We start from the raw sequence: 18,361 nt of genomic DNA on the forward strand, positions 1-18,361 counted from the left end.
AAAGGGCGAGAGATCGAGAACAACGAGTATAGGGAGAGAGATAGAGGGCGAGCGCGAGGGCGAGGGCGAGGGAGAGAGAGAGTAGGGAGAGGGGGTTTCGGCCATTTAAGGTTTTAAGGTTTTGCGAAAGAATTTTTGGGTTTATAACTTCGACCCGAAAGAAAAACCCGGTTCCTGATTTTGGCGATCCATTTTGCACACCCTAACGATGGGGGGAGTAAAGACTTGAAGAAACACGTATTTAGTCGGATTTTATTTTTTTAATTTCTTTTATGATTAGTGTGTTCTTTGTATGAATTGGACTTGGAAGATATTATGGAAAGAGGGTCTAATATGGTATTGCAAGCTTCTTTTTTTATTTGGGACATAAATAAAATTTGAGGTAGGCACTATAATTTTGGCTCGTTTATTTCTTGAAAAATGATAATATTTTCTAGTGTTTTGCTTAAACTTGAAAATGAAATAGAAAATATTTTCCGCCGTTTGGTTTTATTAATCTAATTTGATTTTCCTAGAAAAATTACCAAAATTGGATTTTTTTCATTTTTTTTTCTTTCATTTTCTTTTTGCTTCTTCCTTGGCCGATCACCGGCCACAGGCGAGGGACAAGCTCGCCCTAGGCTAGTGAGGACGAGGAAGAAGCAAAAAGAATGGTGTCGAAATCGACATGAGAATTAGGGTCGAAGTATTGAAGAATGAGCTGACGGTTGTGGTCGAAAAAGGTATAATACACCCCGCTGAAGAAAGCTCCTATTTGGTTCGGATCCATAAAGGGCGAGCGATCCAGAACAACGAGTATAGGGAGAGAGATAGAGGGCGAGGGCGAGGGCGAGTAGGGAGAGGGGGTTTCGGCCATTTAAGGTTTTAGGGTTTTGCGAAAGAATTTTTGGGTTTATAACTTCGACCCGAAAGAAAAACCCGGTTCCTGATTTTGGCGATCCATTTTGCACACCCTAACGATGGGGGGAGTAAAGACTTGAAGAAGCACGTATTTAGTCGGATTTTATTTTTTTCATTTCTTTTATGATTAGTGTGTTCTTTGTATGAATTGGACTTGGAAGATATTATGGAAAGATGGTCTAATATGGTATTGCAAGCTTCTTTTTTTATTTGGGACATAAATAAAATTTGAGCTAGGCACTATAATTTTCGCTCGTTTATTTCTTGAAAAATGATAATATTTTCTAGTGTTTTGCTTAAACTTGAAAATGAAATAGAAAATATTTTCCGACGTTTGGTTTTATTAATCTAATTTGCTTTTCCTAGAAAAAATTACCAAAATTGGATTTTTTTCATTTTTTTTCTTTCATTTTCTTTTTGCTTCTTCCTTGGCCGATCACCGGCCACAGGCGAGGGACAAGCTCGCCCTAGGCTAGTGAGGACGAGGAAGAAGCAAAAAGAATGGTGTCGAAATCGACATGAGAATTAGGGTCGAAGTATTGAAGAATGAGCTGACGGTTGTGGTCGAAAAAGGTATAGTACACCCCGCTGAAGAAAGCTCCTATTTGGTTCAGATCCATAAAGGGCGAGAGATCGAGAACAACGAGTATAGGGAGAGAGATAGAGGGGGAGGGCGAGGGCGAGGGCGAGGACGAGGGCGAGGGCGAGGGCGAGTAGGGAGAGGGGGTTTCGGCCATTTAAGATTTTAGGGTTTTGCGAAAGAATTTTTGGGTTTATAACTTCGACCCGAAAGAAAAACCCGGTTCCTGATTTTGGCGGTCCATTTTGCACACCCTAACGATGGGGGGAGTAAAGACTTGATGAAACACGTATTTAGTCGGATTTTATTTTTTTAGTTTCTTTATGATTAGTGTGTTCTTTGTATGAATTGGACTTGGAAGATATTATGGAAAGAGGGTCTAATATGGTATTGCAAGTTTCTTTTTTTATTTGGGACATAAATAAAATTTGAGCTAGGCACTATAATTTTGGCTCGTTTATTTCATGAAAAATGATAATATTTTCTAGTGTTTTGCTTAAACTTGAAAATGAAATAGAAAATATTTTCCGCCGTTTGGTTTTATTAATCTAATTTTATTTTCCTAGAAAAAATTACCAAAATTCGATTTTTTTCATTTTTTTTTCTTTCTTTTTCTTTTTGCTTCTTCCTTGGCCGATCACCGGCCACAAGTGAGGGACAAGCTCGCCCTAGGCCAGTGAGGCCGAGGAAGAAGCAAAAAGAATGGTGTCGAAATCGACATGAGAATTGGGTCGAAGTATTGAAGAATGAGCTGACGGTTGTGGTCGAAAAAGGTATAGTACACCCCGCTGAAGAAAGCTCTCGGATCCATAGAGGGCGAGAGATCCAGAACAACGAGTATAGGGAGAAAGATAGAGGGCGAGGGCGAGGGCGAGGGCGAGTACGGAGAGGGGGTTTCGGCCATTTAAGGTTTTAGGGTTTTGCGAAAGAATTTTTGGGTTTATAACTTCGATCCGAAAGAAAAACCCGGTTCCTGATTTTGGCGGTCTATTTTGCATACCCTAACGATGGGGGGAGTAAAGACTTGAAGAAACACGTATTTAGTCGGATTTTTTTTATAATTTCTTTTATGAATAGCGTGTTCTTTGTATGAATTGGACTTGGAAGATATTATGGAAAGAGGGTCTAATATGGTATTGCAAGCTTCTTTTTTTATTTGGGACATAAATAAAATTTGAGCTAGGCACTATAATTTTGGCTCGTTTATTTCGTAAAAAATGATAATATTTTCTAGTGTTTTGCTTAAACTTGAAAATGAATTAGAAAATATTTTCCGCCGTTTGATTTTACTAATCTAATTTGATTTTCCTAGAACAAATTACCAAAATTCGAATTTTTTCATTTTTTTTTCTTTCTTTTTCTTTTTGCTTCTTCCTTGGCCGATCACCGGCCACAGGCGAGGGAAAAGCTCGACCTAGGCAAGTGAGGCCGAGGAAGAAGTAAAAAGAATGGTGTCGAAATCGACATGAGAATTATGGTCGAAGTATTGAAGAATGAGCTGACGGTTGTGGTCGAACAAGGTATAGTACACCCCGCTGAAGAAAGCTCCTATTTGGTTCAGATCCATAAAGGGCGAGAGATCGAGAACAACGAGTATAGGGAGAGAGATAGAGGGCGAGCGCGAGGGCGAGGGCGAGGGAGAGAGAGAGTAGGGAGAGGGGGTTTCGGCCATTTAAGGTTTTAGGGTTTTGCGAAAGAATTTTTGGGTTTATAACTTCGACCCGAAAGAAAAACCCGGTTCCTGATTTTGGCGATCCATTTTGCACACCCTAACGATGGGGGGAGTAAAGACTTGAAGAAACACGTATTTAGTCGGATTTTATTTTTTTAATTTCTTTTATGATTAGTGTGTTCTTTGTATGAATTGGACTTGGAAGATATTATGGAAAGAGGGTCTGATATGGTATTGCAAGCTTCTTTTTTTATTTGGGACATAAATAAAATTTGAGCTAGGCACTATAATTTTGGCTCGTTTATTTCTTGAAAAATGATAATATTTTCTAGTGTTTTGCTTAAACTTGAAAATGAAATAGAAAATATTTTCCGCCGTTTGGTTTTATTAATCTAATTTGATTTTCCTAGAAAAATTACCAAAATTGGATTTTTTTCATTTTTTTTTCTTTCATTTTTTTTTGCTTATTCCTTGGCCGATCACCGGCCACAGGCGAGGGACAAGCTCGCCCTAGGCTAGTGAGGACGAGGAAGAAGCAAAAAGAATGGTGTCGAAATCGACATGAGAATTAGGGTCGAAGTATTGAAGAATGAGCTGACGGTTGTGGTCGAAAAAGGTATAGTACACCCCGCTGAAGAAAGCTCCTATTTGGTTCGGATCCATAAAGGGCGAGAGATCCAGAACAACGAGTATAGGGAGAGAGATAGAGGGCGAGGGTGAGGGCGAGTAGGGAGAGGGGGTTTCGGCCATTTAAGGTTTTAGGGTTTTGCGAAATAATTTTTGGGTTTATAACTTCGACCCGAAAGAAAAACCCGGTTCCTGATTTTGGCGGTCCATTTTGCACACCCTAACGATGGGGGGAGTAAAGACTTGAAGAAGCACGTATTTAGTCGGATTTTTTTTTTTCATTTCTTTTATGATTAGTGTGTTTTTTGTATGAATTGGACTTGAAAGATATTATGGAAAGAGGCTCTAATATGGTATTGCAAGCTTCTTTTTTTACTTGGGACATAAATAAAATTTGAGCTAGGCACTATAATTTTGGCTCGTTTATTTCGTGAAAAATGATAATATTTTCTAGTGTTTTGCTTAAACTTGAAAGTGAAATAGAAAATATTTTCCGCCGTTTGGTTTTATTAATCTAATTTGATTTTCCTTGAAAAAATTACCAAAATTGGATTTTTTTCATTTTTTTTTTCTTTCATTTTCTTTTTGCTTCTTCCTTGGCCGATCACCGGCCACAGGCGAGGGACAAGCTCGCCCTAGGCCAGTGAGGCCGAGGAAGAAGCAAAAAGAATGGTGTCGAAATCGACATGAGAATTAGGGTCGAAGTATTGAAGAATGAGCTGACGGTTGTGGTCGAAAAAGGTATAGTACACCCCGCTGAAGAAAGCTCCTATTTGGTTCGGATCCATAAAGGGCGAGAGATCGAGAACAACGAGTATAGGGAGAGAGATAGAGGGCGAGGGCGAGGGAGACAGAGAGTAGGGAGAGGGGGTTTCGGCCATTTAAGGTTTTAGGGTTTTGCGAAAGAATTTTTGGGTTTATAACTTCGACCCGAAAGAAAAACTCGGTTCCTGATTTTGGCGGTCCATTTTACACACCCTAACGATGGGGGGAGTAAAGACCTGAAGAAACACGTATTTAGTCGGATTTTATTTTTTTAATTTCTTTTATGACTAGTGTGTTCTTTGTATGAATTGGACTTGGAAGATATTATGGAAAGAGGGTCTAATATGGTATTGCAAGCCTCTTTTTTTTATTTGGGACATAAATAAAATTTGAGCTAGGCACTATAATTTTGGCTCGTTTATTTCGTGAAAAATGATAATATTTTCTAGTGTTTTGCTTAAACTTGAAAATGAAATAGAAAATATTTTCCGCCGTTTGGTTTTATTATTCTAATTTGATTTTCCTAGAAAAAATTACCAAAATTGGATTTTTTTCATTTTTTTTTCTTTCTTTTTCTTTTTGCTTCTTCCTTGGCCGATCACCGGCCACAGGCGAGGGACAAGCTCGCCCTAGGCCAGTGAGGCCGAGGAAGAAGCAAAAAGAATGATGTCGAAATCGACATGAGAATTAGGGTAGAAGTATTGAAGAATGAGCCGACGGTTGTGGTCGAAAAAGGTATAGTACACCCCACTGAAGAAAGCTCCTATTCGGTTCGGATCCATGAAGGGCGAGAGATCCAGAACAACGAGTATAGGGAGAGAGATAGAGGGCGAGGGCGAGTAGGGAGAGGGGGTTTCGGCCATTTAAGGTTTTAGGGTTTTGCGAAAGAATTTTTGGGTTTATAACTTCGACCCGAAAGAAAAACCCGGCTCCTGATTTTGGCGGTCCATTTTGCACACCCTAACGATGGGGGAGTAAAGACTTGAAGAAACACGTATTTAGTCGGATTTTATTTTTTTGATTTCTTTTATGATTAGTGTGTTCTTTGTATGAATTGGACTTGGAAGATATTATGGAAAGAGGGTCTAATATGGTATTGCAAGCTTCTTTTTTTATTTGGGACATAAATAAAATTTGAGCTAGGCACTATAATTTTGGCTCGTTTATTTCGTGAAAAATGATAATATTTTCTAGTGTTTTGCTTAAACTTGAAAATGAAATAGAAAATATTTTCCGCCGTTTGGTTTTATTAATCCAATTTGATTTTCCTAGAAAAAATTACCAAAATTCGTTTTTTTTTCATTTTTTTTATTTCCTTTTCTTTTTGCTTCTTCCTTGGCTGATCACCGGCCACAGGTGAGGGACAAGCTCACCCAAGGCCAGTGAGGCCGAGGAAGAACCAAAAAGAATGGTGTTGAAATCGACATGAGAATTAGGGCTGAAGTATTGAAGAATGAGCTTATGGTTGTGGTCGAAAATGGTATATTACACCTCGCCGAAGGAAGCTCCTATTTGGTTCGGATCCGTAGAGGGTGAGAGATCGAGAACAGCGAGAAGAATAAGAACAGGGAGAGGGAGAGTGAGAGTAAGGAGAGGGAGAGGCTTTCGGGCATTTAGGGCTTTAGGGTTTTGTAGAGGAATTTTTGGGTTTATAACCCGACCTGAAAGAAAAAACCCGGTTCCTGGTTTGGATTGTTCGTTTTACACACCCTAACGATGGAGGGAGTAAAGACTTGTAGAAATACGAATTTAGTCTGATTTTATTTTTAATTTCTTTATGGGCAGTTCTTTGTATGAATTGGACTTTGAAGATATTATGGAAAGAGGGTCTAATATGATATTGCAAGCTTCTTTTTTTTTATTTGGGTCATAAGTATAATTTGAGCTAGGCACTATAATTTTGGCTCATTTGGTTCGTGGAAAATGACAATATTTTCCAGTATTTTGCTTAAACTTGAAAATGAAATAGAAAATATTTTGCTAACTAATGTGTGTATTGTTTGAGTAGTACTAAGCGATATATGCACAAGCCAAAATGCATATGTTTGTCATAAACAGCACCAAAATATTCGAATATGAGGAATGTTCTGCCACTGTCTAGAAAGCATTGTTGATATATAAGGTGAACAAGACATTTGGTAGTTGAAGATGTCTACAAGCTGGAAGGATCTTCAGATAAGGTGAACATGTGGAAGGACCTTGATCGAGGGTGAACAAGCCGAGAAGAACGGCGATGGTCGTGATGGCTTAGAGGTACAAAGATCGGGTGAACAGTTAGATGGACCTAGTGATAGTGAACAAGTCTAGAATGAGGATGTTTGGTAAAACTTGGAGGGACCATGAAAATGAACAACTTGATAGAGTCGAAATTACCGATAAGCTTGAATGGACCAGGAAGATCAGTATCGATATCGGGTGAAAGTAGCTGTCTCATATAGATGAGGTGAAGATTGTGATGATTTTTAAGGACTAGGTGATATCCATGGTGTGATTCATTGGGAGAAAATCGCAAGATGTCCATGTACGTTTACTAGCGAACAGCACTAACGGACCTAAAGATCAGCTGATTGATGATGTTTATATCGAGGTTGAGACATCGTGTCATTGGTGATGTTTGAATATCCATGTGAGGATGTTCGAGATTATAGCTGTTACAAAGGCTTGGAATTCAGAGAAAGATCACCAAAGTTGATCAGGAGTAGTTGTGACATTTATGAGCAAGTTTGACTAAAGTACATTGATACTGCTTTGGAACAACCACTGTTAGAGAGCCGTTCTGACGATCTTTAGCAACGGTTTGCTGTTGGCAACGGTCTATTGCTGGCAACGGCTAGAACCAATAGATACTTGAGGATTTCGATGGGCAACGTTCATATGAAGATGGTTGGCTATATATTGAGTCCAAGAGAAGTAATTAGGTGGGGTGGAACCGAACAGGATGAGTCTTGTGCTTTAAGTCTTCTTCTTTGTTCTGTTTTTGTTGTTAGTTGTTGTTTCCTGATCTCAATGTCTGTGTGATGCTACTATTTGTAATCAGTGATAAGAGGAAGTGTACCAGATGTAATAGCAATACATGAATTTTGATAGTGTGATCTATTGGAAAGACGGTACTTACTGATTGTAACTTCTCTTGAAGATTACTAGTGGATTTCAGCCTTGTTGTGGATGTTAGTCTCGAGAGTGGATGTAGACTTGGGGATAAAGCCAAACCACTATATATCTATTTACAAATCTTCTATTTCTTCAGTATTAGCATTACTTGTATTGATACCTAAATTTTGACTAACCATTTAGTGATTAATTGCATAGAAAATTAGGGATTAAATTTTAACCTCTAAACAAAAATATCAAAATCGCATAGCATATAGTTTAGGATCATATAGTTTAATTGCATACAACATCGGACCGGCGGCAGTGAGTAAATTGAAAATCCATTGCATAAATCAAGCTCGAGTACCGAACAAAGCTCGTCTCGCTCGGAAGACAGGGGCTGAAAATCACAAGTCTAAAAGGCCTTGGTTGTCTTAATTTGAGCTTAAATCAGCCCATCAAGCTTAATTAGAGAAAATCCCAAATTAATTCTGCCTATTTGGAATTAAATAAAAATTAAAGGATAAAAGCCTAAGCCTAAGCCCATTAGGACTAGGAAGCCCGGTCAATTAACTTAGGATTGCGATATAAATATGTGATTATACCCCTCAATCAAGGGGGTTCTCATAATTTCCAGAATACAATTCCTGATAGCACGAGAGACACGTGAGCAAGAGCAAGAGTAAGATAGAGAGTCGTTCGCCCGCGCCCGCCTCACCGTCGCGTTGCCTCGCGACCACATCGCCTTCACTGCGCCACCTCGCTGCCACCACCTCTGCACCCAACGCCGCTGCCTGTGGCCTCTCCGATCTGCTGCCGTCCCTGAGTTCGACACCCACCTCTCGCCGCTACGTCCAGTCCGATCGCTCGTGTCTCCAACCAGCAAGCATCATCGGAAAACTGATTTATCCAAGCTGAAGGTTGAAGGCCGTGAGTCCAAGGAGTGGATTTTGTTCCGTTATCACCACCTGTCGGCCAAGGTCAGGAGCATGAAGTCAAAGAAATTCATGGCCACGTGATCTGAAGCAAGGAATTCCAAAGAAGAAAAGGCAACAAAAAAGGTAGCAATTGGAGATTTCGGTTTGAGCGAGCAACGTGACAAGTGCAAATCAAGAACGCATCCGTCGCTCTCCATCATCAAGTTCCATTCGCAAGTCCAAGGAACCGTGACAACGCTGAGACCAGCAACTCCCGCGAACGGTCCTTGCTTTACCACCTGACGCCATCCCCGATCAATCCCGGTGTTCCCTGTCGCTTTCATGGCTGTGGCGTCCCTACACCGTCCCGGCCTGTATTTCTGTTTTGCAGATTGAATTACGTGATTGACTAGATACCTTAGGATAATGCTTGCTTTGTCCGCAACGTTCTAAAATACTCAAAATTAGGAATTTTTCCTAATTTAGCAACGTATCTGGACGACTATCCGACCTTATCCCTAAGGTACGATACGCGGCGATACGGAAAATCGTTATCTTATCCATAATCACTTGGATACAATAATAGATTTTATTCGCTTTCCAAATTCAAATAATCAACTCTCCGTTGATATCTATAACCCTATAAATATGACCATTAGTTTGATATCTTTTCCTAATCCAAATTTGATAAGAATAATCTTGCAGATTGAGTGGATTGTTTGAGTGCGGTTGTTATCTTTATTTGAATGCTTTCTTTTTTTAAATAAAGAAAATCCAAAAATATGTTAGTTAGAATTTAAATTAAAAGTTTGCATGCTTAAAGAATCCTAAATATATCCAAGAGAGCAAGATAATTATTTGATTTAAATTGGGATTTAGAGTAGCATATTTCCTAGTTTAAATTAGAAATTGTTTTAATCTTTGTGGATTATTTAGGATATTTAGATTTCGAATTTCCATGAAAATCCCAAAAAAATGAGTCGCTTTATGACAGATTAAGATAGATTGCAAGTTAATTTAGACATTTTTGTATTCCGAATTTTATGAGAAAATTACAAAAAAATAAATCATTTGTCCGTCATTAAAATTAGGTCACGTCGTCGCATGACATATAGTTCGCATGCTAGGTTGCATTAATCGCATGTCATTTTTTGCACGTCATTGCATATAGATTAGTTTGGATTTTAATAAAGCGCAGACCCTAAAGAACACCTCGAGTGCTTTGTTTTGTTAATTAGAAATCATGGTGGGATTGTCTATATGATTTTCTACTAACAATGTAGATGCTTGCGTTGTATTAAGGTACGTCATTCTCCTAATCTTGCAATCTATTTATTGCTTTCTTGGGTGTTAAATTGGTGGTTTGCGCACCCGCATGAATACCTCACATGTTAGTGACTAGGTAATAAAATGGATCCAGACTACCTGCATAAATATTTTTTGAAAAGAAAAGGTACCGAAAGAGCGTTAGATTAGATCTAGCGTAATCAAGTCCTCGAGCTTAGAATCTCTGGTTCGTAGGAATAAAACATATCTCCCTATGTTTTATTTAGGTTTCTAATCGACCTACCACAAATAAATTAGTGGCGACTCCAAGCATGAAAACTTTTGTATGTTAAAAACTTAAACCCTGAGTTGCGAATTGGTAGGGCTTGGGAGGGCCCGAGTTAGGCTTAGTCTTAATAATCTATTAGCCTGAGAAATTTAGGTCGTGACAGCTTGATCATTATTATTACGATTTATTAAACAATAGCATGCACTTGATTTCTACAAACTGTTTCTACTAATGTTTTAAGTTGAACTTGTTATATTCAGCAAATGTGTTTCATAGTTCTTAAACAACCTATTCACCCCCCTTCTAAGTTGTATTGTTAGCTCCAACACACCCAAGGCCGGTGAGGCCAAGGAAGAAGCAAAAAGAATGGTGTCGAAATCGACATGAGAATTAGGGCCGAAGTATTGAAGAATGAGCAGATGGTTGTGGTCAAAAAGGGTATAGTACGCCCCGCCGAAGATAGCTCCTATTTGGTTCGGGTCCATAGAAGGCGAGAGATTGAGAACAGAGAGAACAACAAGAACAGGGAGAGGGAGAGGGAGAGAGAGAGCAAAAAGAGGGAGAGGGAGAGGGAGAGCAGGGAGAGGGGCTTTCGGGCATTTAGGGTTTTAAGGTTTTGCGGAGGAATTTTTGGGTTTATAACCCCAACTCGAAAGAAAAACCTGGTTCTTAATTTGAGCGGTCCGTTTTGCATACCCTAACAATGGAGGGAGTAAAGACTTGAAGAAACACAAATTTAGCCGGGGACTAGAGCTCGAGCATCAAGGATCCAAGCATGGCCTTTATGCACCTGGGCTCAGGTGCGAGCATCAGGCATAGGCACCAGGGCTTTGAGCTTGGCCTCGATGTACCCGGGCCCAGGCTCTGGAGACCTGTCCCAAAACACTAAGGACCCAAGAACCGATGCTGGGGTTTTCATGTCCAAGCATAGAGTTTCGGGTCTAAGCGCCGATATCCTGTCACGTTTTGAAAAATGTTTTTCGATTTTTCAAAGAGGAAATTATTTTCTAGAATTTAAACATAGGTTTTCCATTAACTCATTTTTCTAAGCGAACCAAATGCCGGAAAATGAAAAAAAAATATTTTCCGCAAAACAAATGGAGCATTTATTTGCTATAGTGTACAGAACAAGCACAAGCCCATTAGCTATTCAAGATTAAGTTAAATCAACTATATTCTCGAGATAAACAACACCAATTGTTGCTCCAAACGTACACGAGAAAATTACCAATTCGGTTCTAAACATGTTACGGATGTCAATTCTATTATAACTTTCTAATTTTTGCTATTGTTGCCTCAAACCTTTACGCGAAATTCTAATTAGTCATTTCGGCCAATTGCCATTAGGAATCACCACCGTGGATGTGGCGAAATTGAGGGAACGATGCTTTCAATTAAGCTAAAAAGAAGGTTCGCTATGGATTTGTCCCGTAATTGATTAATCAAGTGGGGTTAATAGATTCATTTCGTCGTCTTGAACAAACCCATTAGGAGTTGGAGATTAAGTTAACTGAAGTATAATCTTGAGCTTAGGGAAATGCTTAATATGTGAGAGATTGCTTTATAGTTTATACTTAGCTCTAATTAATCAGACTTAACCAAACTTCAAGTAGTCTTCTCGATGTTTTGTCATCGTGCCGTTGCTCGGGCCAAACATAACTCGATTAAAGTAGCAAAAACGAAGGTGGGGGCGAGCGGAAAAAAATCTTTGAGGGGCTGGGAAATTTAGCGGAAAATAGCGCGAAATTGCTTAATTAATTACATAATCAAAGAATTACATTAGACAAGGAAGCTGGGAGAGACTAATCGATTTCGCTTTCACTACTAATTAATACGACCAGTGATCAAATTTTTTATCTAAGCCCGATTAATCACGATGATCACAAAAATATTTTACACGGGTCGGGTCATGGGCATTGCGGGTTTTTCCCGGGCCCGCCGAAGTAGAAATACGTGCCCCACTCGTTGCTGTAGGAGCTCTTAATGTTGTAGCAGTTGGTGTTCTCGGCCAGGGTGGAGATGCCCTGGGCCGAGCTGAGGCTGTTGTCAGCGTCGACGACCTCGAGGTTGCGGAAGTACCCGGCCTTGCCGAACCCGTCCTCGGCGAACCGGCCCGACCCCATTTGGGTGGCGGTGTGGCCACCGTCGGGCCGCGAGTTCACCACCTCGCCGCCCCACTCCACCATCGTCGCGCGGTCAGCCAGGTGCGTGAACAGCTCCGTCGGCCAGTACCCCACCAGCGTGTTGTCCCCGAAGCCCATCCACCAGTTCCCCAGCTTTGGATCCTAAAAATCAATACTTCACAATGTTGGTCGACCATATAATGTAAAAAGATCGAAATGGGAAAAAAAACACGAGACGAAAATCGAACCTTCCAAATGAGGATGGTGATGTCGAACTGGCTGCCGGAGAACGTCGAGACCGGCGAGATCGCCGCCCCGATCGCGATCCTGCTGTTCGTCTGCACGAACCCCGCGCACAGCAGGTTGTAGCACCCCGTCGCCTGGTACGAGTCGCTCTGTCGAATCGAGATTCCATAAAAACCACCACCTCTCGATAATTCGTCCGATTATTTTTAATTTATTTTTTTGGAATTGCAAAAGATCTCGCCATGCATGCATGCAAAATGAAAGTTGATGATATGGCGGCGAATCCGTCACTTTCTTGTGAAAACTGAAACTTGAACCATCATCACCTATAAATTATTTCCTAATTTTAATGAGTATTTTAAAAATAAAAAAAGAAGTCAAATCAACTTGGACCCTTTTAATGGAAAAATAAATTAGCGTTGGTCCAAAAATAACACGAACTATTCTTCGGATGATGACGTCATAAATAGGGGGAAAATCATGCAGTGTTCGGCACGCAACGATCTGTGCACGTGACAAAGAGATTTTTGGGAATGGATCTGAAGTAATGTTTGGCACGTGGGGGTTTATTGCCCTAATTCCAAACAGTGCCACGTGGCCGTCTCTTTCATGGTTGTTGTTTATGCTTAGATTTTCCGTCTTATTTAATTTGTTTTATTTATGGATTGATTATAATGTATAAATTATTTTAAAATAGTATAGTTTTTTTTTTTAGAAATTGTCTCATCGACCAATGAAGGTTGAAGTTTGAAGTTTGACTTTTGACTCTATATGGCGCCTCCCCCATTTGTGCGCGCAATTGTCGGCTGAACTATAGGTGTAATGCATGCATATATAAATTTTAATATTCTTTCATTAAAAAAATGTGGATTAACTGGCTATTCTCATATAATAAAAAAAAACCGAATTGAATGCAAAGCTCGACAGTAGAGAGAGAGAGAGAGCTGACCGTCCAATACGTGAATAGTCTAGGCCGGTTGTCACCGTAGAGCTCTGGACTGACCTGACTAGTAGAACAATCAAAGCTTTAGAAAAATTAACTCTAAGCATAATTAAAAAAAGCAAAGCAATAATTTATTTTATTTTATTTTATTTAATTCCCTTTTTTAAAATTCAAGATATGTGAGGAAATTGGGGTTTAATATATACAATTTTTTTCTAACTTTGGAAGACGATATTCTCGGAATGAATGAAGATTCTTCTTCTCCTCCTCCTCCTCTTCCTTTTCTCTTTTCTCTATATATACATATTTTTTTTGGGGTCAAACTTTCTCTAAATATTAAATGGGTGGGAAAAAACAAATAAAATATAAAAAAAAAGTGGGGAGGTGGGGAGGTGGGGGTGGGGATTGGGTGCGGGGGAGCGCAGGGAGAAGGAAGGAGGAACCTGCCATCCGGCCTCGATGCTGTTGAGATCAGAGCCGTCGAATGATCCGGAGAGTACCCAGATCTGTGATAGGCTGAACTCGTTGACCTCCTCGATCGACGGGTCCCACACGTTTATCGTCGCCCTCGCCCCGTACACCTCCTGCGTCGATCCCGTGTACGCGATCGCATGCTGCCCGTTCGTGCAACCCCAAACCAAAACCCCCAAAAACCAAAAGATCAATCACGATGCCCGGATCAAGCCAATCACGTATCAAGAAAAGCCGATGAAATCCCGCGGAAAAAGAGATCACATTACAAGCTTTCGATCACGCCGGCTCGGGATCGGATTAAGATCTGTTGATTCGGCTCGAGTCGACTCGATAGGGCCGGTTGATATTTACGTGTCGATATATTTAATTAAACTTAGGAAAACGATAAATATCTTTTTGGAGGTGTGTGTTGAGAAAAACAAATGAAAAGGACATGATACCATGTTGTCGTATTATGAGCATAGGAGCCTTAAATTGGGAGTTAAGAAACATCACCCGAATCGATTGGGATCCCACTGAAATAAATGTGACATGATCCGCTTCCTCCCACTTACCTAATTATTACTACAAAATTCAAGGCATATATTTTTTTAATTAAAATTCTAATTTTTACTAAGCCCTTTTTTTTTTTTTGGGATTCGATTTTACTAAGCTTTTCGACTGGGACAAGATGGTGAACAAGTTCTTGTGGTCACGTCACTCTCACGCTCAACCCTGACCAAGATCCTATTGAATGCCTGGAGAAGTCAGAAATTATGTGTGATATGCACATTGTGGTATTGATCTATCTCCAATTGAATTGTATGGCAGGAACAAAATTGTGTTTACCAATTTGTATGAATCGATGTTCTAATAGTAAGTTGCGAAAAGGAAAAGTCGGTGCACTTTGAACAGAGAGAGAGAGCGAGGGCGAGAGAGAGGGCGGGGTGTGGTGCGGTGTACCTCGTGGCCATTCCCGCTGACTACATCCGGGGCGTCGGGCTGCCGCCGCGCGAGGGCCAGTGCGCGCTGCTTCTTGCCGAAGTCGAACAGGGACTTGGCCCTCAGCACGTCGTGCGCCGTGCTGCGCCGCACCGGGACTGTGCCCCTTGGGCACCGCGTGCCGTTCCGGTGCCACGTCTGCCATGCGCCCTTTGCTGCGGCTTCGCCGCCGTTGCTCGGGGCCGAGGTAGCGTCGTCCGGTTTGCCCATGGTGGATCTCCTCTGGGGCATTTCTGGTGGCACTTTCTGTTGCCCCAAGATCATATTTATTCAGTCACTATTCTTCTTCACGTAAAAGCTACAACTGATATGAAAAAAGAATCAAAAGGAGTCTTTCTTTTTCCCTCTTTTCTCATTTTGCATATCAAACTATATGTTTAAAATATTTTTCAAAGACTCTATATATATATTTATTTATTTATTTTGACATATGCAGCTTCAAATTATTGATGATTTTGATATACTACTCTAGATTTTCCATTTTTTTTTCACATTTTGCTGCACTAAACCAAACTGCATTTTGGTAGCTTGACGTAGGATGAACAGCTAGAAACGCATGAAGAAGTCCAACTTGCTATGAAATATATACTAATATTCCCCCAAAAGAGCAATATATAAAAGCTTGCATTTCTCTCCATTTGCCCAGTGTTTCGAGCAGATGTGTAGTAAAAATAAGTAAATGAACAGAAAGAAAGGAAGGAAATATTGTTTTTGCTGGTGCACCTGGATCTTGTGATTCTTTAGAAGGGGGTGATCCAAAGCTGGCTGTCTTCTCTTGTGGATACAGTCTATGACATCTCCATCTGGGCTCTGCAAATTGCAACAAGTTTAACCAACCAACAAAAGAAAAATAAGTCAAATATGTACTGCAAAAATGCAAGTGCTGATCAGCAAATAATAAGCTCATCATCAAAGAAAGAAAAAGGAAGGAAAATGGAAGTACATACCTCAATGGTCATGACGGGTGGCTTGTTAATCTTGTCCAGGTGCCTCTGGATCCTCTGTAATCTCAAGCTACTAACTTGTCTATAGTCGGTGTAATTTAGAGCGGAAGATGTCTGGAGGAAGATGGAGAAATAGAGGCCCACAAGAAGAAGAGGAAGAAGAAGATGAGGAGGAGGAGGAGGAGGAAGGAGACGTGTGTTCCTTCTTTGAAAGACGCCCATTATCCTTGTGTATCTCATTCAGTGCCAAGAGGAAGAAAACAACACTGAGAGCGAGAGAGACAACAAAGGAAAAGGAAACGCAAGAACTATACCGCCATTACTAGCAAGACCAGGTTGCTGCAGAAACCCAAATTCACCTTTGTCTCTACCAACTCCAAACACCTATACAGACCCATTAAAAGGATATATACCAAGAAAATGACCCCAACCCAACCCACTTCGTGTGTGTGTGTGTGTGTGTTGTGAGGGAGAGAGAGAGAGAGAGAGAGTTAATGGTGAGAAGGAAAGGTGGGGGCTGAGATTAAATGAAGATATGCAGCTAAACCAAAGAAGACCATCACTGCCTCCCTGCTGCAGTATCTGATTCAATATTAAGTACGTGTGTGTTGTGTTCAATCACTTTGTGTTCCTGGGGTGCATTTGCTTTGGAGTTGCACCCCAAAAGACCCATGAGAAAAGAAAATTGAAAGAGAGACGGAGAGTTCAAAGCTCTTCCCTTTTGGGGTTTCCGAGAGAGATCAGAAGAGAGGAGGCATTATAAAAACTCAAACCTACCCACAACTCATTCAAGTTTCAACAGCCCAACCCTTTTATTGCACTCCTTCAATGTGTGCATCTGCCACCATACACTTTGCCATTAATACTCCCTCTCCCTCTCTCTCTCTCTCTCTCTCTCAAACTTTCTCCTCCCTCTCATTTTTCTTCCCTTCCCAGTCTTTCCATTCACTGCTGCTCAAGCTTTCTCCCACCCTATTTCTCTCTCCAAAGCTCCATAGCACCACCCAATTTGTATGCCCTCCCTCATTGGGTCGACGCCACGTGGCACTGACCCCACATCTCTCCTCCTTCTCTACCTAAAATGTAGGTGTATTTGTAGCCAAATGTGAATATGATGTGTCAACACCTTCAGGGAACGAACAGAAGACCAAAAAATAAGAAGAGTGTACCTCCACATGCATTTAGTCCTAATTCAAACACCATATTGAATGCTGTGGAAGAAGAGAGCCGTAACTCGCCATCATCATCGGCGTTTGAACACATTTACCGCATTGGATTCAATTCATTTACAGTGCTGGTACAGATTGAAAGGACACACGAGGAAATAATCATAAGATATTTCTTGAAACAGGTGTCGTTTGACAAGTGGTCTGATTTGTAATAAATACGATCAAAACATATGTTTTTATTTTATCTGTCCTTTTAAAAAGCACGCAACTTTTTAAGATTTTAGTCCTTGTGCATTCCGGAGACTTATGCTAGTGATTCGAACTTGTGACAAGAGACACGAATATTAACATTGACACCTTTATTTCAAAGGATCGAATGAGTTATAAACTTATGATCCGACTAGAGTTCGACATTTTTTCCGCTCATCTCGAAACGCGCTGGCCTAATCCCTTTGACCATGCATGCACAAACAATTTAGCATCGTACTCTACTAATTAACGAACAGAGTTAGTTAATAAACAAAAAGGAGAGCTAGGAAGTCATACGAGACCTTGTTTTGTAGCTATTATATGATGTGTTCTTTTTTCTATTGGGAGAGAAACAAGCATCTAGGGTTTGGACTTTGTGAGGTTTGATGAAACCCAAGGAAGGGAAAATTAGCTGTTCGTGATTGGAAATTTCAATGTATCGGGGATGCTTCTATGCTGGGCTGTTTTCAACTTTGAATATTATTATTTTTTTGTAATTTTTGTGGGAGGAAGTCCTTGATCTGAGATACCATGCACTCATCTCCATGTGGGTGTGCATCTTAGGGAACGTTGAATCATTAAATTCATGCATAAAAAATTCCAAGTGTGAGAGTTATAATAAATGCTGTGAGCTTCTATTCTCGAACGCTTCTTCTTCTTCTTCTCTCATTGAAGAGAAATTTGGTCGTCAGCCTAGACTTCGTCGCCCTTAACTTTGACTCGACAATGTCGAGCATCGATAGACTGAATCGAACACTGCTTCGTTGTCGAGATCCATGAGGAATTACTCTTGCGACCCGGGGCGACCGCGAGATTTTCGTTTATCGAATCATGCTTCATACCCTCCTCCCATTAGGCAAATGGGGATAAAGCGTTAGATATTGTCACCTTTATGATTAGACATAGCACGTAAAAGGCTGTACAAGCCACTCAAAAAGGAGCTCGCTTCAAAGGCAAGACGCGAACGTGTAGCGTATGCACAAGACCTCCTTTGACGGCTAAGGGAAGATAACCGCAAAGATCTCCCGGTTGGTACCAACCCAAAAGAAAAAACAAACATGATCATAAAGCGATGTCTTAGTCTTTCGGACTTCACCACGACGACGGCAGTGCGAAACAAATCATC

General features: G+C 40.5%; 1 protein-coding gene across 1 annotated transcript; it reads right to left on the bottom strand.

Moving 5' to 3' along the window:
* Positions 1-11,830: 11,830 nt before the first annotated feature.
* LOC115694381 (uncharacterized) lies at positions 11,831-16,733 on the bottom strand. Its single transcript, XM_030621508.2, has 7 exons — positions 15,821-16,733; positions 15,597-15,683; positions 14,835-15,119; positions 13,862-14,032; positions 13,425-13,478; positions 12,478-12,624; positions 11,831-12,391 (listed from the first exon to the last, which is right to left on the bottom strand). Exons 1-7 carry the CDS (start codon positions 16,055-16,057, stop codon positions 12,014-12,016), a joined length of 1,359 nt encoding a protein of 452 aa, XP_030477368.1. The 5' UTR covers positions 16,058-16,733; the 3' UTR covers positions 11,831-12,013.
* Between the last annotated feature and the right edge of the window lie 1,628 nt (positions 16,734-18,361).

Source organism: Syzygium oleosum, unplaced genomic scaffold (genome assembly GCF_021117445.2).
Source record: "Syzygium oleosum isolate NSW1041296 unplaced genomic scaffold, Sole_v2.1 Sole_v2.06, whole genome shotgun sequence".
In the NCBI taxonomy this organism is placed as follows: Eukaryota; Viridiplantae; Streptophyta; class Magnoliopsida; order Myrtales; family Myrtaceae; genus Syzygium; species Syzygium oleosum.